This window comes from Catharus ustulatus, chromosome 26, assembly GCF_009819885.2.
Source record: "Catharus ustulatus isolate bCatUst1 chromosome 26, bCatUst1.pri.v2, whole genome shotgun sequence".
NCBI classification, from domain to species: Eukaryota; Metazoa; Chordata; class Aves; order Passeriformes; family Turdidae; genus Catharus; species Catharus ustulatus.
The window spans coordinates 4,588,875-4,603,144 of record NC_046246.1 but is presented as its reverse complement, the minus strand read 5'-3'; the positions used below and the strand labels follow the sequence as shown (position 1 = coordinate 4,603,144).

The following is a 14,270-nucleotide window of genomic DNA, read 5'->3' as shown; positions in this document are numbered from 1 at the left end:
CCCCTGTCCCAGCCCAAATCACAGTGAGTGGGTGTCCTGAGCCCGAGGCTGCAGAGCTGCACCCACTGAACCCCTCGGGCTCTGCCGGCCCTGCAGTGCAGGGCGATGCTGCCCTGAGGATTTGCTGGAGCAGTGCTGGGCTCCCAGGGACTGCCAGCACTGTCAGGGTTCAGTGGAGCCAGCCCCTCGCTGTGCAGGGGGACAGGGGGCAAGGCTGGAAACACTGCCTGCTGCAATCCCTTCCTGCAAATCCCCAGGTGCAGGGCAGGGACCTGAGCCACGACACACACCAAGGAACACCACGGACACACACCAAGGAACACCACGTACACACATCAGCAATGCAATTTTATTAAAGCTTTCAAAGCATTCATTCCTAAAGGCAATCCAAACCTTTTAAAGATGCAGCTGGGGGTCAGCAGGGGATTTCTAGCTTATGCTCTGGGAAGACACTAATCAGTCTGCTTGGAAGGAAGGAAATGTGCTTCTGTTCACTGGCTGTGATCCCCAGGAGCTCTTCGAAAGCACAACACAGTGCCTGCTGCTGCTTCCAGGACAGAGTCAGGTCTTTTGTTGATCCCAGCCCTTGTCTAGGATGATATTTTCAAAGTACGATAGAAATCACTCATTTTATCTGACCACTGGTACCAACTTCTCCCAGCAGCAGAGTTGTAAGAACTTGCATTTTTATCTTCAGTTTCCCCGCCACAATCCCAAGGAACATTCCAGAAGTGTTCTGTTGTGTTGGGCTTTCAGAGGGAGCAGTTTTGGACATGCCAGGAAGAACAAGTGGCAGAAGAGCTGTTACAAGGTGCTGGGAAGGTGCTTTGGGAAGGCAGGTAATTGATGGTACATAACAAAACACTAATATAAATATGAAGTCCCTCAGATTCATGGTTTTATATTCAAAACATCTCACTGAGAAGGTCTGTGATGCTCAGGCACTGGCACCAGTGCTGGATCTGCTCCAGGGAGTGAGGCACAGATGCAATATGGTTTTTAACATCATAAAACGCTCAAAGAAACTTGAGCAGCTTGGATTCCTCTAACCACAGAACTGAAATGTCCATTGGACATCACATTCCCTAAGCTGATGGATTTTCAGCAGATTCAGCTTTTATTAAAGAAACAAGACCTGGGACACGTGACTTTCATCTGCCAGGTGGGAGAAGGGAATTTATGACAATGAAGCAGTGAAGTTAGACAGAGCTTTACACCCCACATCTCAAAATGAACCCCAAGAACATGGTTTTAATCTTGGAAGATCCAAGTGAATGTGGGCAGCACAAGCCACACAGTTTAAAAGCAGAATCTCACAGATTTCATGTGGGGATGGTGCTCTTGGTGCTCTCTCACCCTCTAATGCCACCATCACCCAAGAGCTGCAGTGACACACAAACACCATCTCTGCTGCAGCAAAAGTGCCTTTATTGAGCACTTGTTGCTCAAGAGAATCCAAAGCTTTTGAAAGGGGAGGCAAAGCCCTGAGGGGTCTGTGGGGCTTTGCCAGCACCTGCCATTGTGCATTGCAAAGCCTTGGGGTCAGGCACCTGCTTGGCTTCTCCTGGGTTCCTCGTCTGGAGTTGTCTCCTCCTCATGTTCATCACGCGAGTTACTTTTTCTTGGGTTTGTCACTTGGATTTTTACCCTTTTTTAGGTTTGTCATTTGGAGGTTACTTGGACAGGGCGCCAGCTGCTGCACCAACTGTGCTCAGTGCAGATGTCAGCCCAATTTTGGTACCGAGAGAGAAACCTGCAGCTCCTGCAAAGACAGATCGAGGTGTGAAGTCCCAGGAGCATGGAGGCTGCCTGCTGAGGGACTCAGCACTGGACACAGCAAACAACCCAGAGAGTTCAGAGTGACTCAGAGCAGTGAGGGGTTCAAGGACTGGTTTGGCTCCAGAGCAAACCCAGGATACAACCCTGTGTTCCGTGCCATGGAGATGAAGCCCAGCTGCCCTGCCCTCCCCACTCACCGACCGACTGCAGCACGGCCACGGTGCTGCCGGCAGCCACTCCTCCCCCGTTGGCAATGGCAGCTGCTGACATCATCTTGGCAGCGATGGAGCCAGCGGCGATGCCGGCTCCTGTGAACCCCAGTGCGCCTATGCACGCTGGGATGGCAACCAGTGCCACTCCTGCAGGGACAATGGTGTTAGGGTGCTCTCAGTGACCCAAATCTCCCCCTGCCACCAGCACCCAAACCTCCCAAAGCCTCCCCAAAAGCACCCAGGGAGCAGAGTGGGGAGCAAGGGCTGGGGGTGCAGGTGTGGGGACACCCCATGGGCAGCAGGAGAGGAGCAGTGTGCAGGGCTGCAGCAGACATGGGGACAGACAGAATTCCAGGCAGTGACCAGTGCTGCCCCTTGCCTCCACCTCCCTGCACCCCAATTCTCCCCAGTCCTTGTACTTGCAGCCCCAGCCCCAGCCCAGCCCATTCCCCAGGACCACCGGGAACTGGGACCGGGCAGTGAACCCAAGCACTGCTCATCCAGTGCCAGATCCTTACCTGCTCCCACTGTGGCTCCAATGATAGCTCCAATTCCACTCATCCCTGAAAAGGAAAATGGCAGGAGGGCAGGAGGAACAGGAGCATGGACAGCAAAGCTCCCCTGAGCAGTGCAGAGCACTCTGTGCCAGGCAGAGCAGGATCCCAGGGCCAGCAGCAGCTGCTCCATCCTCCCCCTGCCTTCATCTGCCTCCAGCCCCTGAAGACCCCTGGGAAGAGGCCCCTGGTGGGGTGAGTGCCACTGCCCCCCAGGGTGGGAGGAAAAGGGAGAAGGGGCTCACCCCAGAGTGCCCACCCACCCTGCCCTGCCCTGCCCACCAACCCGGAACAGCACAGGACACAGGGCACATGTCAGCCCAGTCTGTCACCTGCCACCAGCACAAGATGAATCAGAGCTCATAACAAACTCAGCCACTGCCTTGCTAGCCCCTCCTTGTGCAGGGGGACAGGGTGCAGGGCTGGAAACACTGCCCCACCCTCCTTCAGCCCTGCAGACACCCAACAGGAGAGGGGAGAAGGGACGAACCCCAGGGTCCCCGTGCATCCCCCTGGTCTCTCCCACTGCAGGTTCTCTGCCCCCAACCCCGCAAGCCACCCAACTTACCCATGGTGAACTGAGTGAGAGCGAGAGCTGAGATGAGTCTGATGCAGGACTGATCCCTTGGGAAGCAAGAACAAGGCAGGCAGGTGGGGTCAGTGGGGTTTTACTGCCCTGCATAATCACCCCAGCCGCCCCTCTCCCACCCAGCACACCCCGATCCCCTCTCCTCACAAGAAATATCCCTCAGTCCCACCCAGGCTCCTGCCCAGCCCAGGGCTCAGTGGTTGCTCCACCAGTGCAGTGAGGCGAGCAGCCCCTGTTATTGTCACCCCTCAGAGGAAGGGTACTGTCCCCAGAAATCCACCATGGCACCGTTGCACCCCCCATCACTAACCTGTCCTGCGTGTGCTCTGCTCTCTGTGGCCAATGGTCGGGAGGAAAGATTGAGCTCTCGGTTACGTGATTTTCGAGAAGTTCTGGAACCGCCCCCTGTGTTTCACCTTCTCATTAACTCTTGATGTTCTGTCTCTGCTAGAGCAGGGCTGGGGCTCCCCCATCCTCGGGGTCAGACCCTGGCAGTGTCCCCCAGGGAGCCCTTTCACCCCGAACGCCTCTCACGGGAGGTGCAGGAGCTGAGGGGGAAGGAGGAGCCGGGCTGGGGGCTCCTCGGGCTGTGCCAGGGCTCCTGTGGCTTCACGGGGCATCTCCTGAGCAGGTTTGGGACCAGTGAAACTCCTCAGCTCTAACTCACACCCACAGCAGTCTGGAGAGCAGAGCTGAAGCGCTCTGCCTGCCTCCTTCCCATAAGGCAGCATCAAACCCAGCCAAAGCCCCACGGGGCTGTTCCTCTCCCAGCTGTGTCCTCCAGCTGCAGTGAGACCCTGGAAGGAGCCAGAGGCCATGGTGAAACACGAGACTGGCCAGGGGCTGTGGGGAGCAGCTCCTGCTCACTCCCAGTCCCATCCTTTGCCTCTGCCCGCTGCAGCCCAGGCAGAGACACTGCCCACATGGGCCCTGTGTCCACATCCATCCTAGAGCTCCTTGTGCCTGGAGCCATGGCCAACCCATGTGTGCCTCGAACCCAGAGCTTCTCGGTGTCTGGAGGGTGCTCAGACTGGTGTTTTGTGTGGTTGTTTCCTCTTTGTGGATTCTGGGATGATCCAAGATGCAGCTGAGGCTGAGCAGTTTGGCTGTGAGGGCACCTGGGGAGCTGCAGCTGTGAGGAGATGGGGGCACAGCCAAGGGCTGCATCCCGTGAGCCCACACAGACCAGCACGGATGGATGGCACAGGTGAGTGCCTGTGCTTGGAGCCACTTCCACAGGGGAAATCCCCCTGGCCCTGCCTCTTGGCTTGGCAGGGGTCCCCCCTTCTGCTGCTTCTGCTGCTGCTACAATGGGTCAGGATGAACCAACTCATTCCCCTGCCACCATGCAAGCCCCAGCGACTCTACACCCAAATCCCGCTGTGCATTTGTCAGAGCAGTGGTTGAAGATTGCTGCAGCGAGGCCAGCACTGGGGTCACCCACCTCCCACACTCCCGTTCCCCTGCCCAGCTCATTTGCAGTGACTCAACAACAGGAGCTGTGGCCACCCACACCAATAGCTCCCTTCAAAGAGCGCCCAGGTGCCAAATACAGCCTCACATTACTGGCCCAGTAACCCACAGGCAGCAGAGTCGCTGCTCACTGACCCCTGAGACACCAACCATTGCCATGAGCCACCACTGTGGCTGCCACCACAGCCCTGCTAGCCCAGGATGCTCTGCCAGCACCCCAGGAGCTCTCCAGGGATCCGGCCATGAGGATCCCACACACGGCTCCCAGGACCCAGGACAAGGCCCCAGCCCAGCAGGAGCAGTGGGGCACAGCGTGTGTGGCAGGACCAGCTCCCCTGTCCCAGCCCAAATCAAAGTGAGTGGGTGTCCTGAGCCCGAGGCTGCAGAGCTGCACCCACTGAACCCCTCGGGCTCTGCCGGCCCTGCAGTGCAGGGCAATGCTGCCCTGAGGATTTGCTGGAGCAGTGCTGGGCTCCCAGGGACTGCCAGCACTGTCAGGGTTCAGTGGAGCCAGCCCCTCGCTGTGCAGGGGGACAGGGGGCAAGGCTGGAAACACTGCCTGCTGCAATCCCTTCCTGCAAATCCCCAGGTGCAGGGTAGGTACCTGAGCCACGACACACACCAAGGAACACCACACACCAATACCACCATAGCGCTTTTATTAAAGATTTAAAATAATTTAGTGCTCAAAGCAATCTAAATATCTTAATTGTGCAGCTTAGGGTCAGAAGGCACTTTTCAATTCCCACAGTGGGAAGACACATATCAGGCTGCTCGGAAGGAAGGAAATGTGCTTCTGTTCATTGGCAGTACTCATCAGTTCTTCCTCAGGACAGCAAGGCAAGGGCTACTGCTTGCAGAGCAGAGTCAGGCCTTTTGTTTTCCCTCTATAAAGACAGGAGTGTCATGTCCCAGAAGCATCAAGGGTGCCTGCTGATGGACAAGCACGAGGCAGGGACAGCCAGCAATGTCCCTCCACCAAGGGTCTCCTCAGTGTGTGCCAGACACTTGGTCTGCAGCAAGCTCTGCTCCCTGAGCACATCCAAGCCCTTTCTGCTCCCCCTTTCTGTCTCTGGCCAGTGCTGCCAGTGGACACAGGAGTTCTTGCCACAGAGCAGACACCTGCCTGCACTAACACCCTCAGCTTTGTCGCCTACCCCAGCAGGTCCTGGCTCTTCCCAGCACATTGGTATTGATCCTTTTCTCTACAGTTTGGGCAAATTCAGACCAGGGAGTGATTAAAGGGCTGCTTTAGCAGCAGAGTAAGCCCAGGGTACAGTCTCGTGTTCCCACAAAGCACAGCCCATCTCACCTGATCTCCCCACTCACCAGATTCAAAATAGAATTCAAAAGATCCCTTCCTCACACCCATTTTCATCCTTGAACCATTTTTCACGGCTGCAGGGAGAAAAGCACAGCGTTAGGGTGCTCTCTGTGACCCACATCTCCCCTCTGGTGCCACCAGCACCAGAACCAGCCTCCCCAAAAGCACCCAGGGAGCAGAGCAGGGAGCGAGGGCTGGGGGTGCAGGTGTGGGGACACCCCATGGGCAGCAGGAGAGGAGCAGTGTGCAGGGCTGCAGCAGCAGGGGCAGACAGAATTCCAGGCAGTGACCAGTGCTGCCCCTTCCATCTCAGTAGCTCCCCCGAGTGAACGCAAATCTGTTCAAAAACTGCTCATCCCATTTTAGACTCTCACCTACATATGTAAATCCAGCGACGATGCCCACAATGATAAAAGCGAATGCTGCAAGGGCGACTGTACTTATACCTGCAGCTGCAGCTGTAGTTGTAGCTGAAGCTGTAGCTGAAGCTGTAGCTGTAGCTGTAGCTGTAGCTGTCACTGTCGCTGTCGCTGTTGCTGTAGCTGTAGCTGTAACTGTAGCTGTAACTGTAGCTGCAGCTGCAGCTGCAGCTAAGAATGAAAAAGACAGAAGAGCTGGAGTGTGGGCACTAAAGCTCCTCCTGGCAGGAGCCCAGTGCCCTGTGCCAGGCAGGGCAGGGGCCCGGGGCAGCAGCAGCTCTCCCAGCCCCAACCTCCTTCAGCCCTGCAGACACCCAGCAGGAGAGGGGAGAAGGGACAAACCCCAGGGTCCCCGTGCCCCCCAACCTGCCCCACTGCAGCTTCTGTGCCCCCAACCCCCCGAGACACCCAACTTACCCATGGTGGGCTGTGTGGGAGTGAGAGCTGAGATGAGTCTGCTCTAGGCCTGGTCCCTTGGGAAGCAAGAACAAGGCAGGCAGGTGGGGCCAGCGGGGCTTTGCTGCCCTGCATGATCATCCCCAGCCACCCATGTCCCACCCAGCAGACCCCGATGCCCTCCCCTCACAAGAAATATCCCTCAGTCCCACCCAGGCTCTTGCCTGACCCAGGGCTCAGTCACTCCTGCACCAGAGCAGTGAGATGAGCAGCCCCTGTTATTGTCCCCCCTCAGAGAAAGGCTGCTGTCCCCAAACACCCACCGTGGGACCTCCTGAAGGCCTCCTCTTCTGTGAGGGACCAGGGACAGCTGCAATGGCACGGTCAGCTGATATTCGACAAATTCTGGAACGGCCCCCTGAGTTTCATTTTCTCATTAACTCTTGATGTTCTGTCTCTGCTAGAGCAGGACTGGGGCTCTCCTGTCCTCGGGGTCAGACCCTGGCAGTGTCCCCCAGGGAGCCCTTTCACCCCGACCGCCTCTCACGGGAGGTGCAGGAGCTGAGGGGGAAGGACGAGCCGGGCTGGGGGCTCCTCAGGCTGTGCCAGGGCTCCTGTGGTGACAGCGGTGGAAAAGAAGGGACGGGGTCTTCATGATTTGCAAGGAGCCATGAAGCTGTTTATTGATCCACAAAGCAAATTTTATATACTTTTTCTATTGTTACTAAAAATAGCGCACCAATAATATTCATGTCACTAAGGTATATTCCTTCATTGTAACTAGATAATATTGCTCAATCTAGGCCCCGTTTAAGCTAGCCAGGTAGATACAACATTTCCCGCAAATCCCCATAGAAACTGCAGGCTAAGCACTCTGTACCAAACTAAAGACCTTTTTATCTCATAGTTTCTTTCTCCAAAATCCTGCTTTCCTCTGCCAAGGCTTGGGCCTACGCCCTCCTGCCGAGCCTTGCGGCCTGCTACAGCTGACAGATCCACATCGGCTGTGACAAGCTGAGCAGTACCAGCAGTTCTGCTCTCCAGTTGTATTCCCACATTGTGGCTTCACAGAGCATCTCCCAAACAGCTTTGGGATTGGTGAATGTCCCCGGCTCTTATCAATCACACCCACAGCAGTCTGGAGAGCAGAGCTGAAGCGCTCTGCCTGCCTCCTCCCCCCGGGGCAGCGTCAAAACCCAGCCAAAGCCCCACGGAGCTGTTCCTCTCCCAGCTGTGTCCTCCAGCTGCAGAGAGACCCTGGAAGGAGCCAGAGGCCATGGTGAAACACGAGACTGGCCAGGGGCTGTGGGGAGCAGCTCCTGCTCACTCCCAGTCCCATCCTCAGTCTCTGCCCGCTGCAGCCCAGGCAGAGACACTGCCCACATGGGCCCTGTGTCCACATCCATCCTAGAGCTCCTTGTGCCTGGAGCCATGGCCAACCCATGTGTGCCTCGAATCCAGAGCTTCTCGGTGGAGGGTGCTCAGACTGGTGTTTTGTGTGGTTGTTTCCTCTTTGTGGATTCTGGGATGATCCAAGATGCAGCTGTGGCTGAGCAGTTTGGCTGGGGGGACACCTGGGGAGCTGCAGCTGTGAGGAGATGGGGGCACAGCCAAGGGTTGCATCCTGTGAGCCCACACAGACCAGCACGGATGGATGGCACAGGTGAGTGCCTGTGCTTGGAGCCACTTCCACAGGGGAAATCCCCCTGGGCCTGCCTCTTGGCTTGGCAGGGGTCCCCCCTTCTGCTGCTGCTGCTGCAATGGGTCAGGATGAACCAACTCATTCCACTGCCACACTGCAAGGTCTGGGAATGCCGCACTCCAAATCTGCCTGTCTATTTGTTAGAGTAGTTGAAGACTGGTGCAGCTGGGCCAGCACTGGGGACACCCACCAACCACACCCCCATGCCCCTGCCCAGCTCGTTTGCAGTGACTCAGCACCAGGAGCTCTGGCCACATCCCCCACAGTACCCTGCAAAGACCCCCTGGGAGCCAAGTACAGCCTCACACTACTTGTCCAGCACCCACAGGCAGCAGAGTCGCTGCTCAGTGCCCCCCTGAGACACCAACCAATGCCATGAGCCACCACTGTGGCTGCCAACACAGCCCTGCTAGCCCAGGATCCTCTGCCGGCATCCCAGGAGCTCGTGCATGGCTTCTGCTCCCCAGGGATCCGACCATGAGGATCCCAGACACAGCTCCTCAAACCCACAAAAAACCCCTGTCCAGCAGCAGTGGTGTGAGAGAGCTTGTCTGGCAGGACCAGCTCCCTGTCCCAGCCCAAATCAAAGTGAGTGGGTGTCCTGAGCCCGAGGCTGCAGAGCTGCACCCACTGAACCCCTCGGGCTCTGCCGGCCCTGCAGTGCAGGGCGATGCTGCCCTGAGGATTTGCTGGAGCAGTGCTGGGCTCCCAGGGACTGCCAGCACTGTCAGGGTTCAGTGGAGCCAGCCCCTCGCTGTGCAGGGGGACAGGGGGCAAGGCTGGAAACACTGCCTGCTGCAATCCCTTCCTGCAAATCCCCAGGTGCAGGACAGCTACCTGAGCCACGACACACAACAAGGAACACCACACACACCCACACCAGCCATGCCCATTTATTAAACCTTGCAAAGCATTTATTGCTCATGGTAATCCAAATCTGTTAAAGGGGAAGCTGGGGTTCAGTGGCAGATTTCCTCTTACAGCAGTGGGAACACATGAATTGTGCTCCTTGGAAGGCAGGAACTGTGCTTCTGTTCACTGGCAGTGGTCACCAGTTCTTCTTCTGGACAGCATAGCTTGGGTTGATGCTCGGGGCCAAGGCCTTTTGTTTTCCCCCTATAAAGACAGGAGTGTCATGCCCCAAAGGCATCAAGGCTGCCTGCTGATGGACAAGCCCGAGGCAGGGACAGTCAGCAATGTCTCTCCAGCAAGGGTCTCCTCAGTCTGTGCCAGAGACTTGGCCCGCAGAAAGATCTGCTCCCTGAGCACACCCAAACACTTTCTGCTTCCACTTTCTGTCTCTGACCAGTGCTGCCACTGGACACAGGACTTTTTTCTAAACATCACACACCTGCCTGCACAGCCCTGATGCCCTCAGCCTTGACTCCAGCCCCAGCAGGTCCTGGCTCTTCCCACCACATTGGCATTAATCCCTTTCCCCACAGTTCAAGAGCATACAATAAGGAGTTAAAGTGCTACTTTACCTTCAGGGTAAGACCAGGGTACCACCCTTTGTTCCCTCACAGCACAGCCCATCCCTCCTGCCCTTCCCACTCACCAACACGGAACCGTGCACCCTGGGTATTCACAGAGAAATCCACAGTCTGATTCTTTGCAGATGCTGCAGGGAGGACAGAACAGCGTTAGGGTGCTCTCTGTGACCAGCATTTCCAGCCACCAGCACCAGAACCGGCCTCCCCAAAAGCACCCAGGGAGCAGAGCAGGGAGCGAGGGCTGGGGGTGCAGGTGTGGGGACACCCCATGGGCAGCAGGAGAGGAGCAGTGTGCAGGGCTGCAGCAGCAGGGACAGGCAGAATTCCAGGCAGTGACCAGTGCTGCCCCTTCCCTCTCAGCATTAGTACCAGGGAAGGCCAGCAGAGCTCATGCCATGCCAAAGTCTCACCTAAAAGTGCAACTCCTACGACGAGTCCCACGAGGAAAGCAACAGCAACTGGAATAAAGGCTAAGAAGGAAAATGGCACAAGAACAGGAGTGTGGGCACTAAAGCTCTTCCCAGCTAGAGCCCAGTGCCCTGTGCCAGGCAGGGCAGGGGCCCGGGGGCAGCAGCAGCTCTCCCAGCCCCACCCTCCTTCAGCCCTGCAGACACCCAGCAGGAGAGGGGAGAAGGGGAACCCCAGGGTCCCCGTGCCCCCTGATCTGTCCCACTGCAGGTTCTGTGCCCCTCAAACCCGTGTGCCACCCAACTTACTCATGGTGGGCTGAGTGGGAGCGAGAGCAGAGATGAGTCTGATGTAGGACTGATCCCTTGGGAAGCAAGAACAAGGCAGGCAGGTGGGGTCAGCGGGGCTTTGCTGTCCTGCATGATCGCCCCAAGCCTCCCCTCTCCTACGCAGGAGACCCTGATCCCCTCCCCTCACAAGAAGAGACCCCTCAGTCCCAGCCCAGCCTCCTGCCCAGCCCAGGGCTCAGTGGCTGCTCCACCAGTGCAGCGAGGTGATCAGTCTCCCCTTATTCTCCCGGCTCATAGGAAGGCAGCTGTCCCCAAACACTCACCAAGGGACGACAGCACCCCACACCACCAACCTGTCCTACGTGTGCTGTTCTCTGTGTGGCCAAGGGCGGGTAGGAAAGATTCAGCCCTAGGTTACGTCGTGTCAGGTGATTTTCGAGAAGTTCAGGAACCACTCCCGGAGTTTCAGTTTCTCATGAACTCTTGATGTTCTGTCTCTGCTAGAGCAGGGCTGGGGCTCCCCCATCCTCGGGGTCAGACCCTGGCAGTGTCCCCCAGGGAGCCCTTTCACCCCGACCGCCTCTCACGGGAGGTGCAGGAGCTGAGGGGGAAGGACGAGCCGGGCTGGGGGCTCCTCAGGCTGTGCCAGGGCTCCTGTGGCTTCACGGGGCATCACCCGAGCAGGTTTGGGACCAGTGAAATGCCTCGGCTCTAACACACACCCACAGCAGTCTGGAGAGCAGAGCTGAAGCGCTCTGCCTGCCTCCTCCCATTGGGGCTGTTCCTCAAAAATCACTCACGGTGCTGTGCTTCTCATGGCTGTGTCCTCCAGCTGCAGTGAGATGCTGGAAGGAGCCAGAGGCCATGGAGTACCAGGAGATGCATCCACATGCACCAGAGCCCCCTGCAAAGAACCCCCTGGGTGCCAAATACATACTCATGCCACTGGGCTACCACCCACAGGCAGCAGAGTCACTGCTCAGTGACCCCTGAGACACCAACCATTGCCATGAGCCACCACTGTGGCTGCCACCACAGCCCTGCTAGCCCAGGATGCTCTGCCAGCACCCCAGGAGCTCCCCAGGGATCCGGCCATGAGGATCCCAGACACAGCTCCCAGGACCCAGGACAAGCCCCAGCCCAGCAGGAGCAGTGGGGCACAGCGTGTGTGGCAGGACCAGCTCCCCTGTCCCAGCCCAAATCAAAGTGAGTGGGTGTCCTGAGCCCGAGGCTGCAGAGCTGCACCCACTGAACCCCTCGGGCTCTGCCGGCCCTGCAGTGCAGGGCGATGCTGCCCTGAGGATTTGCTGGAGCAGTGCTGGGCTCCCAGGGACTGCCAGCACTGTCAGGGTTCAGTGGAGCCAGCCCCTCGCTGTGCAGGGGGACAGGGGGCAAGGCTGGAAACACTGCCTGCTGCAATCCCTTTCTGCAAATCCCCAGGTGCAGGGCAGGGACCTGAGCCACGACACACACCAAGGAACACCACATACACACACCAGACATGCACTTTTATTAAAACTTTCAAAGCATTTATTGCTCAAGGTAATTCAAATCTGTGAAAGGGGCAGCTGTGTGTCAGCCGGGTCTTTCCAGTTGCTGCAATTGGAAGACACGAATCAGGCTGCTTTGACAGGAAGGAAATCTGCTTCTGTTCATTAGCACTGGTCATCATTCCTTCTTGTGGCAGGCATAGCTTGGGCTGCGGCTTGGAGCCAAGGCCATTAGGTTTCCCCCTATAGAGACAGGAGTGTTATGTCCCAGAAGCATCAAGGCTGCCTGTTCATGGACCAGCACAGGCAGGAACAGGCAGCAATGTCTCTCCACCAAGGGTGTCTTCAGGCTGTGGCAGAGATTTGCCTTACATTGAGTTCTGCTCCCTTAGCACATCCAAGCTGAGCCCTTTCTGCTCTCCCTTTTTCCCTCTGCCCACTGCTGCCAGTGGACACAGGAGTTCTTGCCACAGAGCACACATCTGCCTGCACAGCCCTGATGCCCTCAGCCTTGATCGTTATCCCAGCAGCTTCTGGCTCTTCCCACCATATTGGGGATTTCCCCTGTCCAACAGTTTGGGGAGATTCAGACCAGAGTGGAGTTAAAGAACCAGTTGGGTTTTAAAGGAAGCCCAAGAGAACCCTGTGTTTAGAGGAACCCTGTGTTCCCATCCAGCAGAGCCCAGCACCCTGCCCACCCCACACACCGACCGTGATAGCAACAGCAAGAGCTTTAGTCTTGCTAACCTGCTTGTCATGGAGGTCCTCTGGCACACCACCTGCTACTGCTGCTGCTGCTGCTGCTGCTGCAGGGAGGACAGTACAGCATTAGGGTGCTCTCTGTGACCCACATCCCCCACTGCCACCAGCACCAGAACCAGCCTCCCCAAAAGCACCCAGGGACCAGAATGAGGATCGAGGGCTGGGGGTGCAGGTGTGGGGACACCCCATGGGCAGCAGCAGAGGAGCAGTGTGCAGGGCTGCAGCAGCAGGGGCAGACAGAATTCCAGGCAGTGACCAGTGCTGCCCCCTTCCCTCCTAGCAGCTCCCAAATGAAGCCCAGCACAGCTCATCCCATGCCAAACTCTCACCTGCAACTGCAGCTCCTACGAAGACTCCCGCAATGAATGCAATGACAGCTGGAATAAATGTCAAGAAGGAAAATGACGGAAGAGCAGGAGTGTGGGCACTAGAGCTGCTCCTGGCAGGAGTCCAGTGCCCTGTGCCAGGCAGGGCAGGGGTCCGGGGGCAGCAGCAGCTCTCCCAGCCCCACCCTCCTTCAGCCCTGCAGACACCCAGCAGGAGAGGGGAGAAGGGACGAACCCCAGGGTCCCCGTGCCCCCCTGATCTGCCCCACTGCAGCTTTTGTACCCCTCAACTCCCCGAGACACCCAACTTACCCATGGTGGGCTGGGCAGGAGCGAGAGCTGAGATGAGTCTGCTCTAGGCCTGGTCCCTTGGGAAGCAAGAACAAGGCAGGCAGGTGGGGTCAGTGGGGCTTTGCTGCCCTGCATGATTGCCCCAACCCTCCCCTCTCTCACCAGGAGATCCCATAAAAGCAGAGACCCCTCAGACCCCACCCAGGCTCCTATCTGGCCCAGGGATACCTGGCTGCTCCTCCAGTTTATGAACAAAGTAGACAGGGACTCAGACCCACAGGGATACTGAGACACCTATTGAGAGAAAGGAGCTGGTTTTATACCCTTCTTCAACACCCAGTATTTACTTATATGGTTTTTTTCAATAAGTGACCTATCAAGCATTGACCCATCAGCAACACTCTGTTAACATCCATCCAGAGGGTGATCACATTCTGTGCAGGGGTCTGGCAGATGCCCTCAGGGTCCTCTCCCTAGGACATTTGCCAAGTGACATTTCTTCCCAAGGTCAGGGGAGATAAGCTTCTCTGTGCTGCCATGGCATTCTACAGGTGCATCCCACAGCCTGTAACTCAGTTCTGTCTTGTCTTGCTCTCGACACTGGTGCAGCAAGGTGAGCAGCACCCCGTTATTATCCCATCCTCAGGGAAAGGGTGCTGTCCCCAAACACCCCCCTGGGACTACAGCAACCCCCACCATGAACCTGTCCTGTGAGTACTGTGCTCTGAGGGTCAAAGTGCTGCAGGAAAGATCCCAATAGGG

General features: G+C 57.2%; 2 protein-coding genes and 1 long non-coding RNA gene across 3 annotated transcripts; all 3 read right to left on the bottom strand.

Moving 5' to 3' along the window:
* Positions 1 to 1,406: 1,406 nt before the first annotated feature.
* Positions 1,407 to 3,503, bottom strand: LOC117007497 (interferon alpha-inducible protein 27-like protein 2). The gene is made up of 5 exons (XM_033080719.1): positions 3,445 to 3,503; positions 3,114 to 3,169; positions 2,510 to 2,554; positions 1,977 to 2,138; positions 1,407 to 1,762 (listed from the first exon to the last, which is right to left on the bottom strand). Exons 2-5 carry the CDS (start codon positions 3,115 to 3,117, stop codon positions 1,674 to 1,676), a joined length of 300 nt encoding a protein of 99 aa, XP_032936610.1. The 5' UTR covers positions 3,118 to 3,169; positions 3,445 to 3,503; the 3' UTR covers positions 1,407 to 1,673.
* A 1,746-nt stretch (positions 3,504 to 5,249) lies between these two features.
* On the bottom strand, positions 5,250 to 7,148 carry LOC117007495 (pneumococcal serine-rich repeat protein-like). Its single transcript, XM_033080717.2, has 5 exons — positions 7,070 to 7,148; positions 6,768 to 6,777; positions 6,306 to 6,521; positions 5,937 to 6,005; positions 5,250 to 5,494 (listed from the first exon to the last, which is right to left on the bottom strand). The coding sequence occupies exons 2-5, from the start codon at positions 6,769 to 6,771 to the stop codon at positions 5,475 to 5,477; spliced, it is 309 nt and encodes a 102-aa protein (XP_032936608.1). The 5' UTR covers positions 6,772 to 6,777; positions 7,070 to 7,148; the 3' UTR covers positions 5,250 to 5,474.
* Positions 7,149 to 9,476: 2,328 nt separating this feature from the next.
* On the bottom strand, positions 9,477 to 10,707 carry LOC117007513. The gene is made up of 4 exons (XR_004420151.1): positions 10,658 to 10,707; positions 10,352 to 10,411; positions 10,007 to 10,069; positions 9,477 to 9,564 (listed from the first exon to the last, which is right to left on the bottom strand). It is a non-coding gene; the product is annotated as an uncharacterized LOC117007513 (long non-coding RNA).
* Between the last annotated feature and the right edge of the window lie 3,563 nt (positions 10,708 to 14,270).

What these genes read in the sequence shown, in the direction of transcription:
- LOC117007497 (XM_033080719.1), bottom strand. An exon ending in TGGAGCCACAGTGGGAGCAG is followed by an intron (nt 2,139 to 2,509) that starts GTAAGGATCTGG and finishes TTGTCCCTGCAG; the next exon opens with GAGTGGCACTGGTTGCCATC. An exon ending in GGCCGTGCTGCAGTCGGTCG is followed by an intron (nt 1,763 to 1,976) that starts GTGAGTGGGGAG and finishes CTGTCTTTGCAG; the next exon opens with GAGCTGCAGGTTTCTCTCTC.
- LOC117007495 (XM_033080717.2), bottom strand. An exon ending in CGCTGGATTTACATATGTAG is followed by an intron (nt 6,006 to 6,305) that starts GTGAGAGTCTAA and finishes TTCTCCCTGCAG; the next exon opens with CCGTGAAAAATGGTTCAAGG. An exon ending in TGAATTCTATTTTGAATCTG is followed by an intron (nt 5,495 to 5,936) that starts GTGAGTGGGGAG and finishes CTGTCTTTATAG; the next exon opens with AGGGAAAACAAAAGGCCTGA.